The sequence below is a fragment of the Cydia pomonella genome, chromosome 11, assembly GCF_033807575.1.
Source record: "Cydia pomonella isolate Wapato2018A chromosome 11, ilCydPomo1, whole genome shotgun sequence".
Classification (NCBI taxonomy): domain Eukaryota; kingdom Metazoa; phylum Arthropoda; class Insecta; order Lepidoptera; family Tortricidae; genus Cydia; species Cydia pomonella.
This window is the reverse complement of record NC_084713.1, coordinates 6,432,770-6,453,492: the sequence shown is the minus strand read 5'-3', so window position 1 is coordinate 6,453,492 and position 20,723 is coordinate 6,432,770. Positions and strand designations below refer to the sequence as shown.

General features: G+C 38.1%; 2 protein-coding genes across 2 annotated transcripts in view; one reads left to right on the top strand and one right to left on the bottom strand.

Annotated features, from left to right (window-relative positions):
* Nucleotides 1–20,723, bottom strand: part of LOC133522718 (uncharacterized) — a 170,550-nt gene that overhangs the window by 114,285 nt on the left and 35,542 nt on the right. The gene's annotated exons all lie outside the window — the stretch shown is intronic.
* Nucleotides 1–20,723, top strand: part of LOC133522719 (aminoacylase-1-like) — a 35,682-nt gene that overhangs the window by 8,828 nt on the left and 6,131 nt on the right. The window contains exons 3-5 of the mRNA XM_061858145.1: nucleotides 435–603; nucleotides 2,353–2,499; nucleotides 13,692–13,762. Of these exons, the coding sequence (XP_061714129.1) occupies nucleotides 435–603; nucleotides 2,353–2,499; nucleotides 13,692–13,762 (387 nt within the window). The remainder of the gene's footprint in view (nucleotides 1–434; nucleotides 604–2,352; nucleotides 2,500–13,691; nucleotides 13,763–20,723) is intronic.

The following is a 20,723-nucleotide window of genomic DNA, read 5'->3' as shown; positions in this document are numbered from 1 at the left end:
CTGTCTCAAATAAATTTCGGTTCCAGAGCTTCATTTTATTTAAATGTAACTTCCTTTTAAATTAAGAATCTACTCGTAATTTTCTTCCTTCAAACTAATTTTACGGCTTTGAAAGGAGATGCCAGAAAAATGCAAACACGACGAGATTGAATTACAGAAAACGGGTCTTTAATTATCTGCAGCGGCACTGTCAGATTTAGTATTCATAAGATATTCTTAGAATTAAAATATCGCTTGAAATATCAGAATACTAAGAAGATACATTTAATATGAACATCACTACTAAAAGCGAATGGTATCAATCTTGTTTCAAATAATATACGATCAACAAGCACAACGCTTTTAACAATCTTAAACTAATTACTTTTTTCTAAATAATAACCTCCTTTTTTTTAATTGGTTAAACAATATAGTTTTTATTGTGAAAATTTTAGGGAAATTGGAGGCACCCTCCATTCGCAGCAGAGATAGAAGATGGTATGATCTACGGACGCGGCGCGCAGGACATGAAGTCTGCCTCCATTCAACACCTGGAGGCAATTCGGGGGCTCATAGCCAAGGGCAAGCGTCTGAAGAGAACTGTTCATCTTTCATTCGTGCCAGGTTTGTTAAGTTAATACTGATCTAAGTAGATGATTATAGTTAATACTGATCTGAGCAGAGGATTTAGATTGCCTTCATTCAACAAGGGCACGCGGCTGAAGAGGGCCATGCATCTTTCCTTTATGCCAAGTCTGTTACATGCTAAAGCAAATAAAGTCTGAGTCACAGCATCTAGAGGCTACACTTAATCGGACAAAAGAATATTTGTTCATTTCATTAGGTATATTAATCGAACGAAGCGCTGGTGGCCTAGCGGTAAGAGCGTGCGAATTGTAATCGGGAGGCTCCTACCAATGAGTTATTCGGAACTTATGTACGAAATATCATTTGATGTCAGTGCTCTCATGAGCCGTGACAAAATGCTGGGACAGGAAGAAGAGGTATATTAATCGGCTTGCCATAGTACATCGTTAAGTACTTTCATTAGCCATTAGTATTATATTCTTCTCTATTTAGTTAGGTATCTCACGAGATAGAAAAATGGTTACCAAGATTCAATTGTAAGCAAACAGCGTCTTCTTACTGTTCCAGCATTGTATTTTAAATTCCGAGCTCAGCGCTCACGGCTGTGCTGTAATACAGAAATCGCGTGTCCCCGAGGAAATAAATTATTTAGCGAAATAGACAGAACAGTGGCCTAGAGTCTAGAGTTTTCGCATCAGGTTCTTGTACCTGTACATATTTAGGCGATCTTTTGAAAATATGCAAATCCGGATGTTTTAATACACAAAATGTGGTTCCGGCAGAATATACCCGGATTTCCGCGAGTCAAGCGTGTATAATGTAAGTCGGGCAATATTATTACGTTAACGTATGAAAATATAACATATTTTTAATAGGAGAAAGAATCTTTTAAATCTGTCGCTCTGATAATCTGATAAAAGATCCATTCATTTTAAAGGACAAAATTAAGTACGGTATTAAGTGGGTTTTATTACATAAAATAAATTAAGGTAGGGAAAGTTATTGCTTTACTTTAGGCATGCACTTAGGTATCTCCCGTTACATAATTAAGTTAATATAAAACTCGAGAAATATGCAAAAACGTACCTATTGGTAATTAAAATTAGCAATACATTTTTTTACATAAAAAAGCAAACTCAAAATAGAAGTAGGTAAAATAAGATTTCAAAAGAATCTAATAAACTAGTAGGGAAATTTTATAAAGGTTGTAAAGGACTTGTAACGACTTGGAACGGGCCGGCATAAGTGCTTTGATCTTCCTAATGCAGGTGTACAACACTGTAATTGTGAAGCAGTTCTGCTTCAGAAAAAGTAGATCTTAAGAGAAAAGTTGAAGACATTATAGAAAATGTTATTACACAATTTGATGTATACTAACTACAGCTATGTTCGCCGTTTTTCAATTCGTTATATTAATTATTATAATAGAGAGGAAAATGACTAAGTTTGTGGGAAGAAATACAATTGTATATTTTAATTGATAGATCCCAAATTTTAGACAAGAAATTTAAAGTAGGTATCTTTTATGGATCCCGTTGATCAATGCTTCGGATTACTGTACACTTTTATTGCAGAGGTACATTGTAAAATACACTTGTTTTATCATTTACGAGATATCGTTATACATTTGCTTTCATGTAATGTAAAGAAGATACAGCGAGTTGCAAAATTGCATGGCCACATTATGAATGGATCTAATTCAAAAAAGTGATCATGCACTTTTCCAACTTGGAGTACAGTCAGCAGCAGAACTCGCTAAATAAATTATGTTTTTGCTTGTTTAAGATGAAGAAAAAGGTGGCGAACACGGGATGCGAGAGTTTGTTAAGACCGAGGCTTACCGCCGCCTAAACGTGGGTTTCGTGCTAGACGAGGGACTGTCCAACGCCGGGGAAGAGTTCCTGGTCTTCAACGGAGAGAAAACCAAGTGGCGTGAGTACCTATTGTGTTCTGGAAGACCAAGGTCTACTGGCATGTGAACGTGATTTTGCAATGGACGAGGACTGTCCAACGCTGACGAAGAGCTCCTGGCCGCGTAGCCAACGTTACAATGGTTAACGCTCCGTAGCGTAGCCATCTCTCTCTATCACTCTTCCGTATTGGTGCGACTGTGATAGTTGCGTTTCGTTCGCCACGGAGCGTGAGCGATATATGCACGTTGGCTACGCGGGCTGGTCTTCAACGAGGAGAAGTGGCTTGAGTACTTACTGTGTTCTGCAAGACCAAGGCCTTCTGGCATGTAAACAAGATTTTGCAATGGACGGGGGACTGTCCAACGCCGGCGAAGAGTTCCTAGCCTTCAACGGGGAGAAGATCAAGTGAGGTGAGTACCTACTGTGTTCTGGAAGATCAAGGCCTAGCATGTGACCGTGATTTTGCAATGGATGAAGGACTGGCCAACACAACTGAAGAGTTCCTGGTGTTCAACGGGAAGAAAAATAAGTGGCGTGAATATATGAATATGACGGCGTCGCGCTATGGACATGTGGCCAGGCCCTAAGCGAGGTCTACTACTGCCTGAATGCGAGGTTCTTACTAAGCGAGAGGCTGTCAGAACATTAGTTTTGTTTATAATTAGATCTGTTTATAAGCTTAAAAGAAGGAGTCACTTAATTACGATCAGTGAACCATCAGGGTCAGCGCTCAGGCAAAGATTACCTTCTCGTGACGTATTACGTAGATTAAGTAAATTTCTGACTTATTTATAAACTGCACTGTCAAACTAGCTGTCACGCCTGGGTGACATCAGAAATAGACTTATGCATACCTGTAATGCACAGACGAGTCGATTAATGTCAACGGTGAAAGTGAGGGACAGTTAAAGTGTTGAGATACACAAATACCAATACTGTGTAATTGTCTATTAAGAGCTTTCCATAAATGATGTTGAAAATAATACAATGATTGCGGAAGAGTGATTGATTACGAAAAAATAAATCCTTAGCATAAGAACTTTGCCAACGAAAGTTTAAAAAAGTTGGTAAACATCCCATTATTTTAAGGCGACTGCTATAAAAGTGCCAAGTAGTGCAAAAGAGCATTGTTTTCACTACAGATAACGGAACAATTTATTCCCTAAAGTGAAATAACCGTCCGTTTAGAGGTGCCTCTTTGTCTTGTAAGGGGCAGTTAATGGTATGACTTTGTGACCCATATTTAGAGTCTTATTACATTTTAAAAGTTGTTTCATGCCTCGTATTGTGAGCAAACATTTAAATAGATCATTCAAATGGGTAATAAACTTTTTCTTGTCTTTTGCAAGAATCATTATAAGTTCAGCATAATCGGGGATAAGTGATCGGGCATATTCTGTATCGTGTTCTGATTAGGTATAAGAAAAAATAAATTGACACGTACTTTTTTTTCTATGGGACAGTTCGTCCAAGTCATCCAACCCTCCATGCAAAGACTAAAAACTTTTAACGTCAAAAAAATGTTGCTTCTATTTTTCCAAATATGCCCTTAAACTGATCCCCACTATTTGTGTTACACCTTGTAGATTCCTATCACCGTTATCTTTTTTTGCTTTGCTGTAGTTGGGAGAAAATAAACAAATGGACAGCATCACATTCGCACTTATATTATTAGGAGAGTATAAACCATAACGTTTTAACCGATACTTAGTTATATTATCACTCGTAGAAGTCTGATGAGCAAAGTTTGTTCCCTTTGAACTTCGGTTCCAATAATATATGGCTTAAAGTTGTACCGAGCAAATCGGTGCTGGAATTTATTTTCATTTGTCAATTAACGCTTTAGTTAGAATTTATTAGTAAAGCTGTTTTTACGACTTTTTATTTTCTACAGCAGAGACCAAAGAGAAAAGTATGGAAAAAGTCAGCAATCAAGTATTGAATAGTTGTATTTAGGTACCAATACCAACTGCAATAACGAGCTGAATCTCAATGACTCCTCAAGGGTAACTTAACTATAAACTAAAACTAAGGGAAGAATATTTTATTTTCATAAATTAAATTGCTAGTTCCTAGAGATTTTATAAAAGTAATGATGTTTTCCTAAACATTTTTTAGTACATACTCTAAACTAATTATTGTCTTTTCTTTGGTGCGTAAACAAATCCTTAACACACGATAGGCCACGAGGAAATTTTGAAATAATTACCCGTGACGTAGCTGACTAATCTGACGTCGACCTGATTTATCATCTGATCACAATACCAGGCTTGTCTACGCGACATAAGTATACAGATACCTACGAGTATTATTATATTTATCAGAGGTATTATTTTATGAAGCTTCTCTACCTGCATAGGTAGTATTTGACTTAATTATGAAAGTTATAATAACACGTGCAGACAATCCATTTCCTAAGCATTACGCGCAACCACAACACAGCCCTTAGTATTATGACCTTCAAGTCCGTGACTGTCACCCGTTTACACCTTCTTGGCCTTGCGAGTTACTAAGCCGTTATTATTTGCTTTTGCTAACAACTTTCCGCTGTACTTATGTAAATATCTATAAAGTAAGTGCTTTTTGCTTGTTAATTTCTTCTCTTGTTACTTTATGTTCAAGCTTTGTATTTTTATTGTTTTAGGTTTAGAAGAATCTTCATTAACAATTTTTCTTAAAACACCAATATCGAACGTGCCTTGTAAAAATTACTTGAACCGTCAAATTCTTATTTTTTGAAGAATTTTCAACTAGCGTTTCAGACTAGCGTATTTTTACCGACCGTATACGCGCGCTTCAAAACTCTGGACGCTCGTATACGAGCTTACACCGGCGTGTGCGCTTGAACCGGTGCGTGTCAGCTCGGACGGCAGGAACTCGTACGAATGGTACGCGAGCGTATATGTTCCTACGCGCGCTCCTAAAAACGAGCTTATACGCTCGTATAAAACGCTAATCTGAAACCACCCTAAGCCACCTACAAAACCAAGCTCACACAAATACACTGCAACATTGCCGGCAGCTTACAAATCCACGTTTCACTCACATATAAACCAAGTAAAATAATAGTTAAGAGCCCTTAATCCTTGGAGCGTTCTCCGATTTCACGAAATAACGCTCGATAGATGGCGTTGGCGCTCGGTACGCGAGCGCCGGCAACGCGACGCGCGTTTCAATGCAGACTAGAATAATCTTGATAGTTTTCAACAAAGAATATAATACTCACTAGGAGAAGAACGCTAACTACATACAAAAAAATGCCCCTTTCAAAAGTTCGTTTATACTAGTGGCGCTCTCTTTGTATCTCAGTACTAAAATTGACAACCGGTTTAGCCTGGCGGGTTTTGGTAGGTATTGATCCAGTTCTAGCTAGTGGTTCTGGGTTCGAATCCCGGCGACGGAATTTCTTTTTGTATTTTTTCATTTTTTGTTTTTGTTGGGGTGAGGTTTTTAAATTAGTATTTATCAAATAAAAAAATATTATGTTACATATTAATCAAAATCACAGGCATCTTTTGTCCTAAGAGATAATGATATCTATATTTTGAAGTTTATTCAATATAAAAGGTAACAATACAGTTTATTATCAAGTTATAAATATTTTTATTCCTATATATTAGGATCAAAAGAGCTTAATTCGTTCGAAAAACATACAATAGGCAGGAAAAAAGTCATTTTTTATACAAATTTATGTATCGGACGGGGCCTTGTTAAACTAACTGTGACACTTCCATATAATATCTACATACCTATATGAATTTTATTCAATGAGACCACAGGTCGGTAATTTCGGTTCATTATTGATGTGGGTACCAAATAGTTAACCTATCCTGTGCGTGTGATTATCTTTTGATTTTTTTAAGGAGTTATTTTTGTTTAGGTCGTCTATTTTTAGCGCATGTTTTAATTCCCAGATCACCTTCATAACAATAAATAGAAGTCATTAAAATTTTCATGATAAAAACAATTTTATATATATACATATACTATTTATTGCATTTAATATAGATTTTTATATATCTAAAACATGATCTTTGGCACATCTGATTTTACTCTACAATTGCAATTAGTGTAACTTGTAATCATATCACATATATCAGCCCAAAAAACTAAAAATTACATGAATATATGACAGACAAAGTTGTTATTACATCTATCCGATTGTCGGACACTTTCTGCTCCACAGCTCAGTGCAGCGGTCTTGTTGATGGTCACCGGGAAACTACAACTAGTCACAATTATGTGGCGGATCCGTGCCTTTTGATTTTGAGCCTTTCCAAGGAAATGATATGACGCCCAAGGATTTTTTGCTCACGTTCACCCTCTAAAACAAAACAGTCACATTTTAAACAATACTATAACCTATGTCCCTAAATACTAACCTTGCTAATAGCTACCAGAGTTCTAAATTGCCAGCTAAAACAATGTTAGAATTTACATCTATGATGAATTTAGATTGTAATTTTGGACGCGATAGGGCGGCCGTGCGACTTAAGAGGGTGGTAAGGTTAAATTTATATATTTGAATTTGGCAATAGTACACTTATTTTATTTATAGATTAAAATATTTCTTACCTTGAAATAATTGTTGTTTCTTAGTTTAGTACAAGGATTAAACTTTAACCGAGTTTGAGCGGAGATACTGTGCGGTGGATTTTTAATTTTAAAAATTAATCAATAAATCTATTTCAACAACATAAATCGTTATTTAATCATTTTATATGAAAACTGATAGTTTTGAAAATGAAAATAGTTTTGCGTCAATGACTTTGACAGCATTGACATTGCAGACTTTTGTCTATGTTCTAACCGGCCAGACCCAAGTGCAAGGCTTTATGGAGGGTATATGTGCCTCTGACCTCCATAGATTTTATGAACATAGACAAAGACAAACTGAAATAGGTAATAATTTATATAAAATAATAATAATTTACATATGGTAGTGTGACATAAATCAAAATATTTGATAAAAATGATTTTATTTGTTCCCAAAGTTGAATAGACAAAGTCAGATAGGAGCAATGTTGCTGTAGCAAAATATTTTTTTATTAATAACTGGTATCTATGTCCAGAGCGTCAGACCACACATGCGCAATTATGAAGCGTCATATCTTTCTAAGGAAGTCGACAGGCCTTGGTTTTCAATATAATTTCAAGCAACATTAATTTTAGTGTTATATGATATCATATGGGCACTCTTTATTTTATTTTATATGCACAGTAGTTTTTTTTATGTACACTACTACTAAGCGTAGAGACTACAGAGTGTACTATAACCCTTGCTCTTTATTCTGTCTCTTTCACACCAATGGAAAATGAAGAAGTTAGTAAATGACTGCAGGTATAAATAAAGTATATTAGTGCGATAGAGAGACAGATAGTGTTTCGTTGTCGTATCGTAAACGATTGGCATGTTGGCCACACACTTGCTTGGTGCCTAGCCAAAATACCAATCGTTTGCGTATATTAGTGCGATAGAGAGACAGTAGTGTTTGGTTGTCGTATCGTAAACGATTGGCATGTTGGCTACGCACCCATGATACCTAGCCAAGAAGCCAATCGATTGCGCATATTAGTGCGATAGAGAGACAGATAGTGTTTCCTTGTCGTATCGTAAACGTTTGGCATGTTGGCTACGCACCCATGCTGCCCAGCCAAGATGCCAATCGTTTGTGCATATTAGTACGAGAGAGAGACAGATAGTGTTTCGTTGTCGTATCGATTGGCATGGTGGCTACGCACCCATGCTGCCTAGTCAAGATGCCAATCGTTTGCGCACATTAGTGCTATAGAGTTTCAGTGTTATTTGAAATCACGTTAGGGTTTGTATTATTATTTATGACCCGAATGAAGTCCATCCAGGTTCTTATGATGGAGTCAGGATTGGTCACCAGAACTCCTAATCTACTCATTATAATTCCATCGTGCTTGGGCTCAAACGATTTGCCCTGACGAACACCATCGATCTAGATGAGGTCCAGGGTCTCATGACGGAGTCAGGAGTTGGTCACCAGAACTCCCCAGAACTCCCAATCTACTCATCATAACTCCATCGAGTTTGGGCTCAATAGATTTACCCTGATGAGCACCATCAATCTAGATGAAGTCCAGGGTCTCATGATGGAGTCAGGAGTAGGTCACTAGAACTCCTAATCTACTCATTATAATTCCATCGTGTTTGGGCTCAAAAGATTTGCCCTGACGAGTACCATCGATCTAGATGAAGTCCAGGGTCTCATGATGGAGTCAGGAGTTGGTCACCATAATTCCTAATCTACTCATCATAACTCCATCGTGTTTGGGCTCAATAGATTTGCCCTCACGAGCACCATCAATCTAGATGATGTTCAGGGTCTCATGATGGAGTCAGGAGTTGGTCACTAGAACTCCTAATCTACTCATTATAATTCCATCGTGTTTGGGCTCAAAAGATTTGCCCTGACGAGTACCATCGATCTAGATGAAGTCCAGGGTCTCATGATGGAGTCAGGAGTTGGTCACCAGAACTCGTAATCTATTTATCATAACTCCATCGTGTTTGGGCTCAATAGATTTACCCCGACAAGCACCATCAAATTACCATTATGATGAATAGATTAGGAGTTCTGGTGACCAACTCCTGAGTCCATCATGAGACCCTCGACTTAATCTAGATCGATGGTACTCGTCAGGGCAAATCTTTTGAGCCCAAACACGATGGAGTTATGATGAATAGACTAGGAGTTCTGGTGACCAACTCCTGAGTCCATCATGATACCCTGGACCTGATCTAGATTGATGGTGCTCGTCAGGGCAACTCTATTGAGCCCAAACACGATGGAGTTATGATGAGTAGATTAGGAGTTCTGGTGACCAACTCCTGACTCCATCATGAGACCCTGGACCTCATCTAGGTCGATGGTGCTCGTCATGGCAAATCTCATGAGCCCAAACACGTTGGAATTATAATGAGTAGATTAGGAGTTCTAGTGACCAACTCCTGACTCCATCATGAGACCCTGGACTTTATCTAGATTGATGATGCTCGTCAGGGCAAATCTATTGAGCCCAAATACGACGAGGTTATGATGAGTAGTTTAGGAGTTCTGGTGACCAACTCCTGACTCCATCATGAGACCCTGGACCTCATCTAGATCGATGGTGTTCATCAGGGCAAATCTATTGAGCCCAAACACGATGGAGTTATGATCAGTAGATTAGGAGTTCTGGTGACCAACTCCTGACTCCATCATGAGACCCTGGACCTCATCTAGGTCGATGGTGTTCGTCAGGGCAAATCTATTGAGCCCAAACACGATGGAGTTATGATGAGTAGATTAGGAGTTCTGGTGACCAACTCCTGACTCCATCATGAGAACTTGGACTTCATCCGGGTCAAAAATAATAATGCAAATGCAAACCCTAACGTAATTTCAAGTAAAAATGCGTTTTTCAGAAAATCGCAGCCAAATAACACTAGACCCTACTCATAGTGTTGTGTTCCTGCCGGTGAGTAAGGTTGCCAGAGCTCAACGAGGGGCGGGAGGGGGTTCGAGTCGGCAACGCGCATGTGACTCCTCTGGAGTTGCAGGCGTACATAGGCTACGGATACTGCTTACCATCAGGCGGGCCGTAAGCTTGTTTGCCACCGACGTAGTATAAAAAAAAGGACCACTGAAAATCCATCAATAAGCGAGAGTCTGTTAAGCATAGTGTAAAAAATGAACTTTTATTAAGATTTTCTAATCGCAGTATATAGCACTTCTCGGAACTCCGTAGCTGATTACGATCGCAACGAATGCCTGACAATCGAGCACAGGTCCGTCCTCTCAGCGCGCTCCGCGCGGACTGAGAGCGGGGCGTCGCTGCTGCGTGATTTATACGTGTTTTAAAAAAATATAAATTTACGGCAATGTAGGTCCCATAGTTATGATTTTTTTTTTATAGGTTAACATAAAGTTACAGTTTGCTATTATATTATTTTTAAAGCAAAATATGCGTACAATTTGCGGAAAAAAAATATAATAAAACCCTGTTTACGCCCAAAAAATGAAGAAAACTCGGAAGGTATTTTATCAGTTTTTTCAAATGAATCTTCGATTGTTAATCATTCCAGCCCCTCGTACGAGATATGTTGAATCAAATTGTAGTCATTCATGTACCAAATGATTCTTGTTTACAGCAAAATTGAGAACCGAAACGCCACATCTCACTGCAAAATTTGGAAAAGACTCCCAAAAAAACTCATTAAAAAAGAGGTTTAAAAGAGAAAATGAAAATTTGAACTGTTGGAGCCGCTAGTTTAGGAAACGATTATTTAAGTACGTTACCAGTTTTTGAATAAATACTAATAGTTACGTCGTAATCTTGAATGAAAAAGGAAGCATTTTACAAAATACGCTCGTCTGTAGGAATAAGGACTCTTATGAAAAATCGAAATCAGATGAATAACATTGTATTTTCGATATTTTCTTAAGCAATCTCACGTCTTCTGTTACGGACCCAGAATACTAGATCTCATAAGTTATTTTTTCTGAAATATTGTTATTGTGGAATGGTGCCGGCAGATTTTATTGGGGACCCTAATGCAAATGCATGATTCCAATGTTTTAGGTTTTATTAACGTGTTTTTCTAGTAGAATGTTAGAGATTTATAACAAACACATAATGCACGCGACATACTTTTGAATCCAATTATGTAATTCAACTAAAATCGAGCTACACTATTTATGTCCAACGCGACACTTAATAAAAACAGTAAAAATTTAAAAACATAAAAGCGATCAACAAACTAACGTCAAAACGTTTAAGTCGATTTCATACCAACGCAAGAGTAATTAAACTGGTAAACTTTGTGAAGGTGATTTTCTTCTGCAGTTTATTTTATTAACGTATTTCTAACCCATCAAGTTTCACAAAGTTCTTATTGGAAAGTACACCTTTCGTCGGGTTTCAGGCAATAATTTACTTTACGCTGGCACATGTAGAACTTTCCAAGAATATAGGTGTTCTCGACACCTAATCCGGGAGATTAGCTCATGGAGAAATTATTATTGCTAAGAAGGAAATAGAAAACGGGGCATAGTAACTAAATTTTGAAAATTAAAACTTATATGGGCTCTGATACTCGTAAAAATAACATTCCAATTTTTTTCCTAGGTTTCCTACCAATTTATGTATAATTATTATGGGTACAAAAAAAGTCATTCTTTCATATTTTTTGTTCTCCTTTTAATTTTTTGTTATGTGGGAAATTCAATAACAAATATAGATAAAACTTTTTCATTATTTTCAGGTTCCATCTGGATTACTTTCGAAATATTACGACCACAATAAACATTAATGTGGAATAACGATTAAAGTTTCAACCAGTGCAATTTAAATTCTATGTAAATTGTTAACCAGATAACTACTACTATGAATCAGAGAAAAAGCAATTATATGTATAAATATGTGATTGAGCTAAAGTAAGGAGCAATGCGGAACGGCCCGCAGTATGCAGCGCAATGAAGAGGAGCGCATTACATTACATATTCATCCTACCGGCTGCGCCAAGTAACATTCCTTACGAGGGCAACTTGTATACTTGAACACCTGAAATATATTATATATTGGTCCACTGTTTTTTAAAAGGTATGATAGATTGTTTGGACTTGGTGTTATATACACCTTCGTCTAGTAAACGCGGAAAAATAAATAAAATCTGAAGACACCTGTGTCCTCGGCTGTACAGAAAATATTGTAGTAAAAATAGGATGCTTGATTTTGTCTTAAATAAATGCGACGAGGGTAGTGGAAGTTATCGAATAAAATAAAGGGTTTCAGTAGTCCTGGTTTGTGAGCTATCACTCACAGTTGGCCATTTATTTATTTTATAGCAAGTAAAGACAAGAGTTTTTACGAGCCAGGCCCGCTATAAAATGGCGTTAGGTATAAAATACTTGAATTTATTGGCCCAACTTGAGACTGGGATAGCATAAAGTATCGACTTTGAACAAAGTTGTTTTCCGAAAGTTATTAAAATAATGGATTCCCAAAAATGATTGCCAGATAAACTTCGACAACATGTTCAAAATTTATTTAGAGTTAAAAGCAATCAGCACTTAGTCTGAATAGACCTTGGTAACATTATTTTCTGTTTATTGACGATTTATTATTAATAGTGTGCCAGTGGCTTGGCTATGATTCTTTTGTTGATGATGTTCGACCTTGATATAGTTATAGGTACTCGGAAAATAATATTGCTTTAATTGAATCGCAAAATGTTGTAAGTAAGCATACAAGATCTATATGTATTTTGTTTGTCTGTTGTGAACTTTTTGACTGAGTACTGAAATAATTAAATTATTGGAAGGAAAGACCATGTAGAAACGTTTTCTTGCGCCTGGGGACCTGAATCCAATTCTAATTAGACAAACTTGTTGCGAGGCTGACCCCAAAACCTTCTAAACAAAACTTCGAAACAAGAAATAGTTGTTGCCAATACAGGTAAATCTTAGGGTAGGTATTAAATCTTAATGACCATGTGCTTTTATAATACCACGTTTTATTTCAACATAACATGCTGTTAGTTTTTTTATTTATTATAATTTATTATTAACATAAAATTATACATCTCAAACAGATACAGAGTCCCACAAAACAGTTTACACGGTTTGACTGTAGGATCGTGCAGTCTCTACTCTCTTATATTTATATTTATATTACAATGAAATTCGTTTCTATATCTATATGCTTAATAATTATTTTATGCAGTTTACAAGGTGCAGCTTTTTACCAAACTTAACTTTGTTGGCTTCCTGTCTGATGTCAGAGGGCAGGCTGTTACATATATAGGGTAGGCGTTTATGGAGACACCTATCGCCGTAATTATTTAGGTATTAAATTTTTAATTAGGTATTAAATTAGGCAGTAATTTAATTAGGTATTAAATTTTTAGATACCTTAATACAAATATTTGTAGAAACGAAACAGACTGTGGGGTAGAAAACACCAGGAGGCATTAAGTCCGCCTTTTGTACCTTTTTCCGTGCAATAAAATTATCAATAAATGAATTAGTCAATATGCACTTCATATTACATGCGATTCTCATCGTTTTGATTAAGATTATACATGTTGACGTGATTTTAACGATTAATATAATAATCACATTAATCATTTGGGTATAAATATAAATGCATATCACTGATATTTTGTTTGTATAACTTGAAGTACTTTTGTTTTATTTTCAGAAATTAAGATAGTGTGCACTGGAAAGGCAGGACATGGTTCTATGCTCCTCCCAGAAAATAGCGGCGAAAAGGTACGTGTTTCTACTGTGTGCAGCGGAATTTCGCAAAAAGTGATTTAGAGTCAGATTAAGTTTTTATTTTTAATTTATTTTAACCTTTCAGTATCAAAACTTCAGTTTTACTTATTCGATTACTTAGTTACCCGCTGTTTTACTAGTTAGTTGTCTGGTTCTATAATGCACCTCAACTAGTTGCCATATTAAAACATCCCAAATGATAAAACAAAGTAAGGCAGTTTAGACACATAGAGAGTAGAGAAATACAAAGCTCTGTCTGCCTGCCTGTTATCACTTCGGCCGCGGACTGGACGTACGCGGCGCGTGGCGCGGCGAGCGTGGCAGCGGGCGGCAAGCTGCCGCCGCTGTCGTCCAAAACAGGTTCACCGCACCGCGCGCCGCGTGCGTCCAGTCGACCAGTCCGGACCTTCACGATTATCTAAACCGCTGAAGCGCTTTAGATGGAATTTGGTAGGTATTCAAGTAGTTTGAGTACCGTGGAGGGACATAAGATAATTTTCGTCACTAAAATCATCGTTCTACGCAGATTAAGTAGTGGGCAAAAGCTAGTATGCTCTTATGCGTGTTATTTACAAGAAAGTAGTAACACTCATGTAATATACTAAGTAATAGAGTCTGAAGCGCAGTTAATAAAACTGGCGCGCAGCCAGTTGGGTTTGTGTTTATTGCGCCAATGAAGACAATTAAATTTAGCCATTACGATTAAAGTATCTACATCTGGTAATAGTTAATTAATTTGAATACTTATACGTACTTTTACGCTCATTATATTTCAAATCTACTAAGCCATGTATTTCTAACAAACGAATAAAATTACACAGACACAGATAGATCACAGATAAAATTTTAATTGGATGATGTAGGCAGGTTGGTAGATACCTACTTTACGAGTTTATTCTATCTGATGTAATCAATATTTATTTTTTCTCGTACAATAATATGTTTACTTATTTACTTACTTAGATACGAATGCAATCCTAATAAGAGCGCGTTGGTGCCGTGTGCCTTCGTGTCAATTGTGCCTTTCAGATGGTTCGTTCCATTTTCTAAAAACTCTCGTGTCCATGTTCAATTCACTTCTGTACATTTGTATGTCTGTCTACATTTTAGACAGGTGCAGTAGTTATATAGACAACTATGTACGGATAACTATTTTGATAGTAAGTATTCGTGTTTTTCCTTCAAAGTTTACATTGTTTAATTTCAATTTCGAATTTCGATTCTGAAAAAGGTTATTTATTGTTGGTACGAGTAATATTATGTTTTATAATACGTGTTTGTGAGGAGGGATTGAGAATGAGAAATATGTAAATGTTTATTAGTTATGGACATGGCACATTAATCAAAGACGGCTGCAGCGGAAGAAGGCTAACCGCTAAGCACTGGCCTCAAGGGCTTAGTTCTTGACACGATTATCTCGAGATAACGCTTGATGGACGGTTCTTCCTAAGAGAAGAGACAAGATTTGCAGCCCTATTTAATGACACATGCCTGAGAACATGCGCGTTGCTGACCCTTTAAAAACCTGCCAATTTATGACTGAGTCGTCATAACATTTAATATCTTCTACGAGCTTCGTTCCACAAGTTTCAAATAACAGCTTGTGATAATTCTGCCTCCATTGTGACATCTTTGACACCACGAAATAAACTCGTGATTAGTACTATGCGACTTGATTTAGTTACAAAAACGCCAATGACATTACCCACCCGCTGAATATCACAAGCTGTCTTTAAGGTGCGCTTCAGAAAACGGCGATTTTGAAAAATCGTAGCGCTGTTCTAGCTCACAATACGGTTGCTTCATCGATTCATCTGGTGACTTCATCGATTCGAAAATTTAAAAAATTCAAATAATGTGCTTAATAGAAAAAAATCACGAACATAGGTCTAAAACGCACTTTTAAAATTTGTAACTTAACTTATTTTTGAGGGAATTCATCGATCGATCGATCTTTTTTGTTAATACTAACAACAATTTAAAATTAAAAAACATGATATCTGCGGTCCCGAGCACACACATCCTCCCACTCACGCTTACGCTCAGAGAGAGTGAGTGAAGAACACGAACGTATTGGGCTTTTAAAGATAATCTTAAATAATAATATTTGACCAACGTAGAAATAGACTTTTAAGTCATCCCAAATTACTAGAGTTAGTGAAATGGGCTTCAGTACACCCGTACGAGTAAACCCTTTGTGCAGTCACGGCCGTTAATTGTGGACCCATTTAAATTATGGTTTACTTTACATTGGGCATTTCATGCAGTGAGTATTGACAACCAAATTAGCGTGAACCCTAGATGTCTCAACAATTAAAGTCTGTGACCCTACATACTTTACTAAGGGCCACTTGCGCCATCCAGTGTTAGCCACAAAATGGGTGTTAACCGGTAAAACCCGGAGTTACCAGTACATTTCACCCCGGGTTTACTCCGCCGAGTTAGCGGCAAACCTACATTCGGTACAACACCGAATCTCAACATCTGCAATGACCAGAAAGTTACTAGTAATTCCGAGTAAATTATGTATGCAACCTTACCTTGCTAATAACGGTATCTTTAAGGCCGGGTTTATACCCCAAAATTATATTATTATCCGAAGCTTTGCGTCCATTTGGTACTTTGTAGTACAGTCGCGCAGGTTATTTTCCTTTTTTATACCGATGATCATTTATGTATTTAGGTACTAATCTGATATCTATATATACAATGAACTAATCTGATATCTATTAGAAGTATTAGAACAAATTAAATTATTTTTAGAAAATATTTTAATTTGTTTATATTTCAAGTAGAAACACTACTATATAAATTATAAGCTGAAATAAATGTTATATACCAAGAAAAAGTGACCAAGGCCTCCAGTGCCCCAGGCTGGAATCGAACCAGCGTCCTCTGCTATCGCGGCAGGTGCCTGAGCCACTCGGCCACCGGGGTCACGGCAGCATTGGTCGAATTTTTCCAAGTATATGCATTTCTTACTGAAGGCTTCCGGCGCCGGGGTATGGATCATACTCTTCTACATTAGACATGGCTACCGGGGGTAAGAATATTGCAAACTCGGGCTTTTAATTCCCTCCAGCCTCCGACTGTCGGGAATTACCACCCTCGTATCCAAAATTTCACTCACCCCCCTCGTTGCACAATGGACTATTTTATCACACTTGCTCATAAAGGGTAATATTTAGTGCAGGCTTAGCGGGAGTAATAGCAAAGTAAATTCCCTAGAGTAAAAGATGTTTTTAGTATGTGACTATGTAGGTCATATGATATATATGGTAGGTTACTTCTCGTTAACAATTTTATTTATTTATTATTATTCTATTAAAGACAACAAATGGTCCAATCAGTGTAAGTTGATCCTAATTCCTAGCCTACGTTAGTACTTAATAAAAAACATAGATAAACAAACACAAAGACAAAGTTTCCACAACAAAGGACAATCACAGCTTGAAATTGAATACCTTATTCATTTTTCTGGTAAAACACTGCAATTTACTTATTTATAAAATCTTTTCGTTCTTTTGTCTTTGAAAAAATTGAATCAGACTGTACTAACAGCATACGCAATCATGACCATAACCATTAAGAAGCATTAGAAAATAAAGATTTTGCCTGGAATAAATTCCGTTATTTAAAAATTTGTTGGGACGGTGTGTAATATGAATAAAAAATAATATTTGTAGCAGGCTTGAGTTCACGTAAGATCTCACTTCTTTTTCGTTAAGTCTTTTTCTTAAAGAAGATGCTTAACACCTTCCCTGTTTTTGATCTGTTTATTAACTATGTTTTATTTTTTTCAATGGAACTAAAAATGTGTTTGTTATCACCTAAGCTTATGTATATTAATATGTGACGGTTTGTTTCCTAAAAAAATAAAAAATAAATACGATATTATTAAAGCTTGCTATGTGGATAAAATAAGTATTATTTCGCGTGTGTCATCTTTTATATATCAATCTAATTCATGTATCTGTTACTGTAAAAGCCCGAAGTACGGTAAAACCTAGGATATACCGGTAAGACCTAGGTTTTACCGATGCCGATCGGTAAAACCCCGAAATGTGAAATAATTATTGTTCACTTCGGGCTTTTACCGACATGGATTTGGTAAATCCTAGGTCTTACCACGTCGACCGGTAAAGGTTGAATCATCCACTAGTTCTTGACATTATTAGATGAAAATCTTGTATCAGTGTAAGGCGCGTTACATGTAGCGCCATTTAGAGTGATGCTTCGTATTGTTTCGGCTATTTTACTAGTCATATAGATCTAGGTTTTTCGGTTTTGCTGAAGATGAGAGTGAACTCTACTCACTGCAAATTCGAACGCGGTGAGTAGAGATGTAGAAGTCCTGAGAGCAGAGTAATTTACAGTGTGTCACATACCCTTTGTAAGCAATATGCCCAGTTGGTGGGAATTTTCGGGCTGTAGCTAGCCGCTGTAATGGGTAACAGAAACGCGTTCCGTATGTGGTTCGTTTTCCAGATGACTAGGGTGCAAGTCGCGAACGATTAGCATCTTGACTAGGTACCAAGGTTTAGGTATAGTTTACAGTAAAAAAAAAATAGTCTATGAATATCTATTAATAGTTCCCGCCTGTTGAAGCGACTATGGATGGGTGATCAAATGACACCCAGATGCTTTCAATTAAAAAACCTTTTGCCAAACGTGGGTTATGGTAGTCGTTCGTAAGGGAGAGAAATAAGCCTGTCTGGTTCCGTGGTATGTTGGTACTCCCCTGTCATGCTAGTTGGTCGTAACGAGGGCCGCTCCTGGTTAGCCAGGAACGTCTTTAAGCGCCGTGGACAGCTGATGTGGATGCGAAAGGAGGCCTCCGCGTCCCTAGGAACTATTAGTACGGCCGGTCGGAACAAAGGAACCGCGCCGCTAAAGGGTTATTTGAACCGGAATCTTACAGCTCTATTCTGTAAGACTGCTGTCGACCGAAAATGCGATTTTGTGTCTTAAGCAAGCTGTCAGGTACTACAAAGACAGGAACACGCCGATCTATGCGTCCTTTCTGGACGTGTCAAAGGCGTTTGACCTGGTTGTGTAAGACAAGCTATAGTACAAGCTTACAAAAACGGGAGATTCCATTGAATATGTCGCGTTGCTTAAACATTGGTACAACAGCCAGGTCAACCAAATGAGATGGGCGGGAGAGGAGTCTGACGAGTACAAACTACAAAGTGGACCGAGACAGGGAGGGCTAACATCCCTTCTCCTTTTCAACGTCTACGTAAACGAGTTGATCGAGGCACTCAGCAGGGCACATGTCGGTTGCCATACAGGTGATGTGTGTTTTAACAATATAAGTTACGCTGACGACATGGCGTTGCTGAGGCCTTCGGCTGACGCGGTACGACAGCTCATCAATATTTGTGAGGAATACGCCGGACAGCATGGTCTAAAATACAACACGGCCCAAAGTCAGTTTGTTATATTCAAAGCTCGTAAGTATAACCCGTCTACGGAACCGAGGATCATGTTGTGTGGCGTATCCCTCGAAGTTGTAGATCGCTTTAAGGATCTGGGGCATAGCTTACAACTGAATTGAATGACAATCTGGATCTGGAAAGGGAAAAAAGAGCGACAGCAGTGAGAGGCAATATGCTTGCCCGCAGGTTCCCACGGTGTAATACATCAGTTAAATTGACGCTCTTTAGAGCTTACTGTCAGACTTTCTACACATGCAGCCAGTGGGTGAAGTTTACACAACGAGCCTATAACGCATTGCGCGTTCAATATAATAAAATATTGAGGATGCTGTTGCGGCTGCCGAAGCACTGCAGCGCGTCCGTCATGTTCGCTGAGGAGCGAGTAGATGACTTTTTTGCCATTAGGCGGAAAAGAATCGCCTCCATGCTGAGACGGGTGCGCGGCAGCAGCAACAGTCTACTCAAGGTGTTGGCCGAGCGCCTCGAGTGCCCCATTATAAAGTTTTGGGTGGAGGTGGCAATTGGGAGATCGAAATAGAGTATGGCAACCTGCGCCCCTACTCTCCACACATCTTAGTGTTTAGTTATAAGTTCTTATTTTTGTTTTTCCTCTTAGTACCTAATTAGCATAGTTTTAAGTTTATACTAATAGTCGTTATGGATCAGTGATCTGAAATAAACGGTTTTTTTTAATTTATACTCAGGGTACGAGACAAAACTTAAATACGTCCTTTTCTACATATTAAAGGTTGTGCTAAACTATTTACTTATATACCTAACATTTTATTCTGTAAGAAAAGGAGACACTTGACCTATCCGACGCGTCGCGTGTGATGTCACCGCGCGAAGCTCATGAACGCGACCGCACAGGACCGGACCCTAAAGGCATCAGCGCCAGAGTACTTTGAACGTACCGCGCGATCAAAACTGCTAACGTTGTTGCTACGCTGAAACTACTCTCGCGCTGCAGTCGCGCACAGTATAAACTAATCTTACTTTGATTATAATAACGTAGTGCATCGTTACGTTTATTGCTGTCCCGCTCCCACTGATAATATATTTAACACTCGTATTTCATAAAAATAGTCATAGTGCTGACTGTTAATGTTCTGGTTTTGCTGTAGGTTTAGTTACAATTTTTCAACAACATGCCGTTGCCGCGGCAGCTCTCTCTGGAGTACGGAAGGTGGGACAGGGAGAACACCCCCCTGATGTGGAATATATGGTATGACTGGGCCATAAGGGGGGCCCAGCTTCCCTGCATGATCACCATCTGCTATGCTGACGACACCATGGTGGCTGTGCGGGGAAGGCACATGGACGATAACTTTTTCAGAGCGGCGGTAGCGACAGAGATGTCAGTGGGTCGCATCGAACGCCTAGGATTGAAAGTGTCCCTCTCGAAGACTCAAGCAATTGTCTTCGGGGGACCTGGAAGGGCGCTACCTGAGGACTTAACTATAGCTGTTGCAGGTGAGAGGGTTCCGGTCAATTCACACATGAAGTACCTGGGT